Here is an 11,952-nt window from a genome sequence, read left to right as displayed (position 1 = left end):
ATGTCAGAGACGACCAGGATAAACACACAAGGCAGTTTTCAAGAGATTATTGAATTTATTAGGAAAAAATAGCCCCAGTAAAATCATTCGTTAAATGTGATAATCATATTTTATTAAATTTATTTAAATTTGCCACAGCCTACTGGGGCTGACTGCCAACATACCTGTACAATAATTGCATCACAAATGTCAACATTATCATCATCAGCTCTTGTATTTTAGTGCTTGTGCTAATATTTTAGAGAACACTCTTACTTCTTTTTAGAAAGTGGAAAAATATTCTACTAAAATTCAGTCTTTTAATTGTCATAGATTGCATGTATGACATTAATGCTTGATCGCATTTGGTCACGTTATTGTTTCTATACCCTATTAGCATTAGCATTTAGCATTTTTGTACATTTAAGCTAATCAGATTTGATGGAAAAAAGGGAAAATTTGGAAAATCCCAGTATTTTTGGTATGCTAAGGTGTGGATTTTAAGGATTTCACATACTAAGCATAAAATCACAAGTTCAGCAGTTGTGATTTCCTCATAATCCTGAGTGACGAATATTTTTCACTGCTAACATATCATGAGACAGAGCTTTCTGATCAACACCTGAGTTGACTCTGTGCTTCCAAAGCTGCTCAAACATTTCAAGATACACACGTGCGCGCACACGCATACACACACACACACACACACACACACACACACACACACACACGCACACACACACACACACGTCACACTAATCCAGTACCTGTGTCTGTGTCCAGTCACACAGGGTCACAGGATTGGGATTGACTTGCATCACGCAACAGAGCCTCGACATGCAGTTATGAAAGATCAGCAGTGAAACGTCACCAAAGTGTTAACTTTGAGATTTGAGATGTCATGTTTTAAAAAAGTACTTTGTGCAAGATGTATTTTTTTAACATTCGGTGGGGAAATATACATTTTTCACTCATAAGGACATTATTTTGCTGATCTTTGACTCATCCTTCAGATTTCTACCAGACACCTGAAAGATGTTAGGTTCAGAACTTCAACCTCCTTGACAAAATCCTTTAACCCCAAAGCATAATGCTTCCTCCACCATGTTTGGCTGTATGTATAGTGTTCAAATATCAGTTTGTGATCAGGTTTATTTAGTGCTTAAATGCAGAAATGCGTTGTTAGTGACTCAGTTTTAGTGATTTTTGTGCCTTTGAGTTTCATTTAGCAGCAGAGTTCATGGTCATATGATCACTGTGACCTTATGATGACTTCAAACACGTCTCCACTGCCTCTCTGACGATTGGCTGCTGCTCCAAACGAGACTCCGCCTCCTTTATAGAGCAGCCAGTCAGCAGGCAGACTAAAGCCAATGGGACGACCTGAACAACAGACACGGACAGACATTGATTCATTTCTACATCTGACTGCTTCCACTTGGATCTTCACGCTGCCATACCTTCTTGGCCTTCGCGGCGGTGTGTGTGTGTGTTTCCAGGCTGCAGGTCGCTATGTCTTCACTGAGCTTGTCCACTTGATAAATGGCCTTCAGCAGGGCTTCCTCGCACTCTGACTCCGAATGACCGGACAGCTTCTAAAAATCAAACAGTTTTAGTCGATTTTATTTTATTGTCAGAACAGATTCAGACAATAAATTAAGATAAAATATGAAAGAATCAGCCATGGCGATCCTGACCTGCAGTAAACGCGCGGCTCTGCGGTAGAGCTTGCTGTTGGTGACTTGCAGGTCGATCATGTAGTTCTTAAACACTTTTCCCTTGAAGATGTGAGCGCCGGTGCTCACCGCGTTCAAAAGCAGCTTAGTGGAAAACTCCCGCTGCCGAGAAGAGAAAACAACTCATCCGGTTTCTCAATCACAAATTAATCTGTGGGCGTTTCCTGATTTTACTGGCAAACGTTCCCTGTAAAGGAGGCTGAAGATAAGGAGACGAACCAAGTGTTGCAAACGTTTGGATGCTTCTTGAGGCCATGTGAAGATAACGGTGGATGAACACAGTTTATTTATGTCATCCTACGATAAAAATAGGAATATAGGTTATAGACTTTATATAGATTCCCATAAAAATAAAACATTTTTGCACGTTACCACAGATTTCAAAGAAACAGTTACTTGTTTTGCAGCGGCGTCTCCATCAGTCTGGTGATAAGCAGCATGAATGTTCGATGTCTTTTCTCTCACTCTGCGCGCCAGCTTTGCCACCTCGTCGACATCATCTGTGAGGAGAGGCTGTCAGGACACACGCTGACTCGGTTCGGAGACGACCCGGACGCGAGGGCGCGCTCGTCTCACCAGAGTGGGAGTAGAGAAGCAGAACGGCGTCGTCGTCCGTGAGACGGGGCAGGACGCCATCCAGAAAGTCATCATGAGAGATGCTGAACTCAGGACCCTGAGGAAAGAGACGCTCAGGATGATTTGACTTTTGTTTTTTTACACCGTCCCCGTAATGAAACACAATTCACTTTTAGTAGAACAGTGACCTTAAACGCACAACCAGAGCCAAAATAGACTTGTTTTTCTCTAAGAATCTCAATGCTCTGGTGCGGACCAGTCAAAGTTCAACTAAATATTCAATAGAGAATTATTGAAAACACCCAATAATTTCAGATTCAGCTCTAAATGCTTGCAACTCTTATTACATCCCAACAAATGATATCAAAGTTTGAAGTTATAGTGTGAGAAAATGTAGCTTAAATGCCGTTCAGTCAGTTGTTTCCGCTTCAAAGTTACGTCAAATCTCTCTATTATGAAGGCGGTGCATTGTTAAAACCAAAACTGTTTGATGTGTTAATTGCTAATTAATTCGTTTCATTGGCCTCTGTTTTGCTCAAGCTGAAGACAATTGGCCAGCAGCCTCCACATACCATCAAAGTCAAATCGCCCTCATTGTTGCCGAGTTCTTTGTAGCCTCCGCTGACAAAACCCCGAATGTCTTCATGGTCTAACAGACGCACAAATGGACACATTTACAAAATGTCAAATATTTTTTAACATATTTTTCCGAGTAGTCTCACCTGCTCCAAATGTGGGCTTACATTCACTGGCGTCTATAAGGCCCAGCAAACCCAGGGAACCCCAGCCCAGGTAACACACCTGCCTCCCACACTGCAAACTGAAACACACAAAGTGAGCAAGAGCAGACCATTTTTGTTGTGACTATTACGAGTTTGATTGATTTAATGTTCATGCCTGCGTCCAGCGGCCTCCATCAGAGCAGCTATCTCCTCTGAATGCGAGTATGTAAAGTCTAGAGCTTTTTCATAAGATCTCAGATGCTGCAGAATCCCACTGTGTGGAAAAAACAGAGCGACAAAATACCAGTAAGCATTTTACATTCACTATACCTACACATCTTGGACTTTTATTTCATTTTAATTTCACAAACTAACCTCTAGAGGTCAGCAGCACCTCACCAAACACAAAGTGCTTCTTTGAAACCACAGCCTAGAAAAACTAAATCACTTCCTGCTATTTTATTTGCTTCTGTTGCATAAAGTGTGTTGGCAGAGACTTAAAAGAGAGCTGAGCTTTACTAATGTGTAAAACTTGTCCTCGTTTCTCAGGTGGACGGCTTAATGGAGACGACCGTAAGCTGTTGCCTTCAAACACAAAGAAGCACTTAGAGAGTGGCGGGCTGCTCCTCTGGGTGCAGAGAAGAGAGACGACTCGAGGCGCCATGAAGTCACATCAGGGCGACTGGCTGGTGACAGGAAAACTACAGCCATTAAATGGTTGTTTATTTGACTCCTTCAGTGCTTTAAAAGAGAAACATGGAGGATTGTTTTTATTGCTGTGGCTGAAGCAATGAAAACTCATTTTCGTTTTGGGCCAAATCAAGATCCTGAATGCTCTTAAAGGGCCGGTTGTGTCAGAATTTACTGATGAAACCTGTTTACAAAACTGATAAAATATCAATGAGTTCTTAAAATTAAACGTTACTGAACATCTTTTCAGTCCCTCCAGGATTTCGTGATTCTTTTTGTGATTTTTTTGCAGAAAAAATCAAAGTGTTTGTGGTACTAATTTGAAACTAAAATAGCAGCTCCCACTCGAGCAGCTGCACATAAAATCCTTTGGACCGCTCCTCTGCGTCCCCATTGTGCGTACTTGAATGTGACGGGCGTTCTTGAGAAGCTGGCAGAGAAGACGACCTCCAGGAGGATCTTGGTGGCGCTGCCTCCCTTCATCCTGGAGGAGCCGCTGATGGCTTCCGGCTGAGTGGACGCAAGCGTTCACACACAGAAATCTGAGTCACTGCTGGGACAGTTTAGAGCCTTGACACAAATGCATCCTGAGCAGCTAGTGGAAGAATGGGATGAAGCGTACCCCGAGTGCCGGGTTGATGAGGAAAGCCTTTTGCGTTTTGGCGAGCTCTTCCATCCTGGTCACCACACTGTGAAACGTTAGCGTGCAGCCAGGTATGGGCTCTTTCCTACACAGAGAAACATTCATTTCACGTTAAATGTAAATCAGTGGATGTATGTATACATTCAGATTGATAGGGATCCTCACCTGGCCTGATGTGCAGGATTAAATCCAACCAGTACAGGTGTGTAAACATCAGGATGCCGGAGGCAGAAATCCAACTGACCGGCCACAAACGGAGCCTGCAGGGAAATAATCAACAATTACAAACAATTTATTTCGATTCATGAACCTGCTGACATGCAAATCCGACTCACAGATAATCCACAGGAGACGCCGACGAACAAGACTCTTTTCTTTCCCTCAGAAACCTGCAGAGAACCAGAGGAAGTGATGCGTTCGCACGCCTGGCACACACTTAAACACGTGATGGTGTGCTGACCTTTTTCAGACGCAGCGCGCCCAATGTGGGGTCATCCTCTGGAGCCTCTTGAGAGGAAAACAGAGCTCTAAGGAAAATGGAGAGTAGAGTGTGAAAAAATTAGACAGACTAATTTTTCTGGGCTTTATTTTACAGTAATCCGACAGTAACTGAACCGAGGACGGGAGTCGAACTCAGGACTTTTACTTGCAAAATAAACAACAAAATATTTAACAAAATAAGCAAAGCCGCCAGATTTATGTAGCTAGCAAAGAGTGAATCATTGCAGATTTGAAACAAAGACGGGTTTTGCAAGTTTGCCAGATTTAGGAAAGAAAAAAAGACGGCAAACCATAACCTAAAATTTTCAGGTTCATCAACTTTTCTAGATTTTTTAGTGTCTTTTTAGCAAAAACAAACAAATAAAAACTGGATTTTGCTCATTCTTGCTTTATTTTGCCATGTTTATGAACTGGGCATGCCCAAGTCTGCATTTTAGTAAAAGCCACTGGTTGTTTTTGGTCCTTATTACTAAGAAATTCAATTTAATTCAATTCAATGAAAAGTAAAAACCTGTTTGAATACTGTCTTCCATTTTTAGATAATAACTGTTTATCTTTTTTGTGAAAGGCCATTTAAAAACAACAATATTTTATATGTGGATGTGCAAATCAAACTTAAACGATTCTTGAACTGTGATCATGGGCCGCCCAAAATCGTTCCAAGGGCCGCAAATGGCCCTCGGGCCACACTTTGGACACCCCTCTGTGTAAGACCTCTGAAAATGAGGAAAACTGAATCTCACCTGTCTCCTCCTGCAATGACGTACGAACAGACGGGGGCGTAGTTCAGCCGCTGCAGCTCTCTGTTAAACCCTGACTAACGACACAAACACGACTTTAAAAATATCAAATATAGCTCAAATATAGAGTTTTTCAAATGATGAAATCTTTTACCGCCATGAAGAATGCAAGTCGGCCAGAAGTCCCACAACCACTCAGAACCACGAGGCTGTCCTGAGGATCCTGTTAAACATAAAAAAACACACTAAAAGTCTTGAATCTTAGCCTCGTTAGCCAGTTAGCGAGCTTACATCCCCCAAACCGGATGATACCTTAAGAATGAGCCGCACCCTCTCGGCCACCTCCATTAAGGTTTTCACCATTTCCTCGCTCAAAAGTCTCTGGAGAGAAAATTCAGTTTCATTACTTTCATTATTTTTACACCAACCAGTTGAGCTCCGTTACCTGATATTGTGTTTGGGACTTTTCCTGAAACATCTGGGCGTCGCAGGCCTGTAGCATCTTCACGATGCTGGAGGCTGGAGCTCTGTCTATGTGGCGCGTTAGCGGGTTGGACTTCTCCGACACAGGAAGGGTCGGCTCATAGTCTGCAGACTGAAACACAAATTACGCTTTAAGGCTTGTTCAGACTAATAAGGTCATAAAAGGTTACAACTAAGTCTCATGGAGAATTTCTTTATATTATTTTTGCTCATTTTCAGCTTTTCAGCTGAGCTCCGTAGCTACTTAAATGTAATCAGACTCCTCCAAACCATCTGAAGAGAACTGCTTTCTTCTGAAGTTTCTTAGTTTCACTTTCAATTTTGCCTTTCTTTCACTTTGAAAGGCTGCAGCTCACAGTACTTTCCCAATCTTGTATATTTGCTTTAAAAAAAAAAACGCTAAAATTCGCTTTTAACAACAGGCAAAAGCCAACATTGGATAAATTTGTCTTTGCAACGTAGCTATAAAATCCGAAAGCTAACAAACAAACTTCCTCTTTTTACCCCACCAAACACTCGCTATTTCCTTTTCCTCTACATTTCTGTCAAGGTTAACACGGTGTTAGACTGTAGAAAGTAACTCGATATTTTAGACTTACTTCCCAATCGTGAATTGTAGAAAACGTATCAATTCTGTCTGGTTTTGCCACAAAAGCCATGTCTGTCCTTTTTCTGCTAAAATCACACAAAAAAAACTCAGTTTCATTTTGTTTAGAGGCAGGGCTTAAAGTGAAAGTCACTTCTGTCTGAGGTAATAAGGTTCACTAAGGGACCTTTGAGACACAGGAGGAAAAAGTAACACACACATTAACAGAAAGACTTAAGAGAGTCTTTTTGTAACATGGAAAAGATTACGGTTAGAGTTTAAGGTAGTGAAAATTAAATTAAAGCACTGAAATTTTTTGGGGAAAAAATCACTCTTTGTGTATTTAGAGTGAAGAATAAAGTCAGGCCTTTGGCTGAGTCACTTAAAAACTTTTTTATTATCGCTTCCAGTCAGAAAAAAACTACTGTAAATCTTAAATATGCTAGGTTTTGGGATTAACTGTAAGGTTTCTTTTCATGAAATCCACTTCATGTGATTCGAGTTTTTCACAACTACAAAGTATAAACTACAAAAAAAAATAAATAAATAAAACTTGCCAGAACTAAAAAGTCAAAACCAGGTTTGAATGAGGATTATTACACATTGAGGAGGATGGGGAAGGTAAGAATAAAATCTCTAAAGTTCATACATTTTGCAACAAAAGCTGAATTTGATTTTAATATTTCCACATATTGTTTCCAGGGACGTCTGTGCATGTAAAAAAAATTAAAAAAAATTCTTGACTGCAGGAGCAGCGCAGATCCAACCGAATCCCAGGCAGAGAGAAAATATTTACACCACAGCAGATTGTGGAGTCTGATACATTTCATCACTCCCCCGAACTCCTACCACCGTCTCTCAGAGCTGCCGGCTAATCGCTGACAACGACACGACAACGACGTTTGAGTTTTTTTCCATTTCTCCTTCCAACCAGAAAGAAAAGACCAACAATTTTTTATTTATTTATTTTTTTTTTTTTTGCTTCACGCTCCACAATGTGTGCCATCTTTTTCAATAAACACGACTCCTCAGGAGGCCTACGGCTCCAGGGTGATGCTTTAGCATTATTACTCATTACTAGCCGACGCTGATTATTAATGATATCTGACATCTGAAGAACACTTTGGTGTTAACCTTTCTGAGTCAAGCCGACAGCAGAGCTGTGCATGTGGGTTGTGTGATAAACCAGTCAGGACTTTTTCAGCGTTATTGTCTGTTCTTTGCAACAAGTTTAAATACTGAAAGACGGTTTCAAAATATGTTTTAAATCTGTAAAAATGACATTTTTTGAAAAGGATTCATGAGTTTTGAAGTTTAAAACAACTTTAAGAACATGATATAAAACTAAATACATTGAAATTTGTCCAGTTTCACCAGATCCAAGTAAATTGTTCCCAGAAATTTTATTTCATGGCTCTTGACCCAGGATGGCATTAAGCTGAGGTTGGCTGGCATCAGCACTCACGGATAAACATTGAATGTTATTTATCATTGCTTATTAAGTTTTCTAATCTTTCAAATTACTTTACTTTGACTGGACCATTCTAACACATGAACATGCTTTCATCTGAACTATTTCATTGCAGAGTTGACCCTCTAACATTTTTAGGTTTGCAGTACACATTCTGAACCTTCATAATGGATTTTAATTATCTCTCGTAATTGAATCACAGTGATCACTTAAACCAGACCTCGCTCTCTTTCTTCTTCTTCTGCATCCCTACGTTCCGCCTGCCCCGCTTCATTCGTCAGAAACTGAACACAGCGTTCCCCCTAAATGATGCAGCAGCAGCAGCAGAGAACAACTGATGCATTATAGAGACACAGCCGCTCCAGCAGAGGGGTCTTTCTCTTTGCGCCTCTGCCAGCGAACACAATTCACTTTCTTACAATGTAGTTTGTTCTTTCTGCTTCTCAACAGGATTAATTTAAAATCCATGTAATGCTTTTTTTTTTTTTTTAGAAGCCATCCATCAATAAGTAAGTGTAACACTCGCTATGTGTTTACAGTTAATAAATTTGTAATAAGACCAGAGCTAGGTTCGGCTACAGGAGTAGTGAGAAGTGTAGTTTGAATTAATGACCACAGACCAAAGAAAGTTAAGTTAAAACAGCCGGCTTATTATTAGTTTAAAGAACAATAAAAGAATAAACAACAACAATGTTACACAATTAACACACAATGACACAAATTCAAAAAAAGAAAAATAGTTTCCAGTTCCTTTCAGAGTATTTTATAAATCTAAATTAAGGATACTATTTATTTTACCTAGGTTATAGTTCTATTTAGGTTCTAGTTAATACTATTTAGTTCTATTTAAGTTCTAGTTAATACTATTTATCTATTTTAATTTACAGTTTGTTTTAATCTGTTTAATCTGTTTTTAATTCTTTGGTGTTTCCCTTAAGGAGTTAAAAGAGAAAAAAAAAAAAACAATAACAGCAAAACGACAACACAGCAGAACAATTCAGAAAGGACAGATCAACTGTGCTTCAGATTGATGTCTTGTTTCTTCCGATGATCCGACAGTTAATTCTGTTTCAGTGATCCACTGCTAATACGCATGACAACATGGGCAGGTCATACCAAGTTGCAGGGTTGGCAATGTCCAGCAGAAGGCGTAGCTCCTACTTGATGGTCTTTAGCTCCAGGGTTGGCTCGCCATCTCGTTCTCCTTAGGAAGATCCAATTCAGCGATGATCCGAGACTCTTTAGGAAGATCCGATTCAGTGATGATCCGAGACTCTTTAGGAAGATCCAATTCAGCGATGATCCGAGACTCCTTAGTCCAAATCCCAGCCGAACGAAAACAAAACAAAACAACAACAAAAAAAAAAAAAAAAAGCCTGTTGCCAACAAAGAGCGACAGTTAGCAACAGTTAGCTCCTCTGCTGATAAGCCGTTGAATTTCTGTTGACAAGAGCAGCTGTTAGCTTCAGCGGATCAGCTGTTACTCCTGTTGACTTTCAGTTGGCTTGCTGTTAGCACCAAGAGCAACAGCCAACGCCTCCGCTGATCAGCCTCTGCTTCAGCTTTCCATTTAAGTTAAATAAATGTTTAACAAATACATTATCTTAAAAAAAAAAGAAAACAAAAGAAACAAAATACACTTTCAACTCACCAAGTCCAGTTCCACAACACAAAAAATGATCCCGAACGCAGTCAGGGTGAGAGAAAAAAATATGCGAAAAGCTCCTTCTCAAGAAATAAAAACACAAACTCGTCTTAAACAGCAAATCAGCTACGAGTGGTCCATTTCTCTTATCCGTCTTTTCTTTTCAGCACAATCCCGTTTGCTTCTGTGCTCTCTGCTTGCTTTACGCTCTCTGCTTGCTTTCTCTCACGTCAGAGAACGTAGTAACCCGATTGGCTGAAGCTAGTCACGTGGGTTACACATAAATGCGACCCTTCAGAATAAGAGAATAACAATTTTAAGATCGATTAATTCCCTATTTATTTTCCTATTCATTTATTTCCTATTTATCTAATTTCCTATTATTTTTATGAAGAGGCTATTTTAACCTGGGTTACACCCTCCCCACTTAAATCTATGCAAGTCCCTTTGCATACTATCCAAGTTAAACTAACTGGATCTCAGGGATTTCAATAGAACTTGTGACAGCTTCACTTAAACTTTGGAACAGGGATTGAACTACACTGATAAGAGGGTTCCCTAATTTCGGGTAGGTTAAGAATTTTGGTTTTGTTTTCTGTCGAGAAGGTCTTTTAGCAGCTTGCTCTGTCTCAGGATCATGTCCTTTGTCCTCATTGGTCAAAGGTTCAATCTCATTCACTTCAGTCTGAGTCATTTCCGCAGCATTAGCTTGACTAAGGTTTGAAGCATTGTCCATCTCATCAGGGTGAGTTTCTGGTAACCTGACTATTTTAGGTTCAGATACACTCAGTGTTTCCACCGAGTTGTCCATTTCAGGTAAGTTGTCCATTTTCTTTATATTGTTGTCCGCTGGAACATCATCAGGTAATGTATTATGTTCTGGGACATGAGTATGGTCTGATTTAGGCTGCTCAACAACAGGTTTCAGATAAGTTTTAGAAGGAAAGACAACCTTGTATTCCTCAACCACTCTAGAAATTTCTTGCAGAGGGCCGGGAGTGTTATACAAAGGATAGTTGTCTTCCTCCTCTGAGTTGCACTCAATTTCAGGTTCATCATGATCAGTGGTGTGGTATTGGCGTGTGTTTGGGCGGCTGGGTTTCTCCCAGACCACAGCAGGATTTTCAGGGACAGCTGGCAAGAACCCGCAAGGTAACAAAAGGTCTCTGTGGAGAGTTCTGATCGGACCATCCTGGTTCTCAGGTTTAACTGTATATACAGGTAAGTTGTCCTTTTGATTTACAACTACATGGACAACGGATTCCCACCTGTCTGATAACTTGTGTTTACCCCTAATCCTAACATTCCTTACCAACACACGATCACCAACATTCAAGACAGATTCGGTTACATGTCGGTCATATCTGATTTTGTTCCGTTCAGCCACTTTAGCAGCATTTTTACTAGCCAGTTGGTAACTCTCTTGAAGGTGAGATTTTAGAGCTTGGACATACTGCGAGTGGGACTGTTGCTGGCGATGACTCAAAGTAACATTAAAAGCAAGGTCTATGGGTAATCTAGGCTGCCTACCAAACATTAACTCGTATGGTGTAAACCCAGTACTTTCATGTTTGGTACAGTTGTACGCATGTACAAGGGGCTTCACAAAGTCACGCCAATGTTTTTTGTTCTCATCGCTGAGTGTACCTAGCATATTTAATAAGGTTCTATTAAACCTCTCTACTGGGTTTCCCCTGGGGTGGTAGGGTGATGTTCTGACTTTCTGTATTCCGGCTAGGTTACATAGCTCTTTAATAGTTTTTGATTCAAAGTCTGCACCTTGATCGCTGTGCAATTTTTCTGGGAAGCCATAGTGGATGATAAAGTTTTCCCACAGGGCTTTGGCTACAGTACGAGCCTTTTGATTCGGTGTAGGAATTGCTACAGCATACTTTGTAAAGAAATCAGTGATAACAAGGACATCTTTAGTATTGCTGCGATCTGGTTCGATTGTCAAAAAGTCAATGCACAGTAACTCGAGAGGTCTGGTTACTTGAATGTTTACTAGAGGCGCTGCCTTCTCTGGCAGGGTCTTTCTGCAAACACACCGGCTACAGGTTTTGATTTTTTGATCAATATCTGAGGCCATTTTTGGCCAGAAAAATCTGGTTCGGATCAAATCAAGGGTTCGGTCAAAGCCAAGATGACCCATGTCATCATGGAGGCTTTTCAACACAATA

General features: G+C 40.4%; 1 protein-coding gene across 2 annotated transcripts; it reads right to left on the bottom strand.

Moving 5' to 3' along the window:
- Positions 1–90: 90 nt before the first annotated feature.
- On the bottom strand, positions 91–6,776 carry gckr (glucokinase (hexokinase 4) regulator). Of its 2 annotated transcripts, none has more exons than XM_014981606.2 (19): positions 6,670–6,776; positions 6,033–6,182; positions 5,900–5,968; positions 5,742–5,810; positions 5,591–5,664; positions 4,807–4,873; positions 4,682–4,735; positions 4,512–4,606; positions 4,326–4,431; positions 4,107–4,213; positions 3,189–3,287; positions 3,014–3,111; positions 2,864–2,940; positions 2,292–2,388; positions 2,112–2,215; positions 1,935–2,012; positions 1,677–1,817; positions 1,440–1,574; positions 91–1,362 (listed from the first exon to the last, which is right to left on the bottom strand). In XM_014981606.2, exons 1-19 carry the CDS (start codon positions 6,727–6,729, stop codon positions 1,243–1,245), a joined length of 1,800 nt encoding a protein of 599 aa, XP_014837092.2. In that variant the 5' UTR covers positions 6,730–6,776; the 3' UTR covers positions 91–1,242. The 2 variants fall into 2 exon arrangements, with proteins under 2 accessions (XP_014837092.2, XP_014837093.2); XM_014981607.2 differs by having other exon boundaries at positions 3,035–3,111.
- Between the last annotated feature and the right edge of the window lie 5,176 nt (positions 6,777–11,952).

Source organism: Poecilia mexicana, unplaced genomic scaffold (assembly GCF_051168715.1).
Source record: "Poecilia mexicana isolate PSO_F unplaced genomic scaffold, ASM5116871v1 scaffold_2, whole genome shotgun sequence".
NCBI lineage: Eukaryota > Metazoa > Chordata > Actinopteri > Cyprinodontiformes > Poeciliidae > Poecilia > Poecilia mexicana.
The sequence above is the reverse complement of the archived record's forward strand: the minus strand, read 5'-3'. Positions and strand labels throughout refer to the sequence as shown.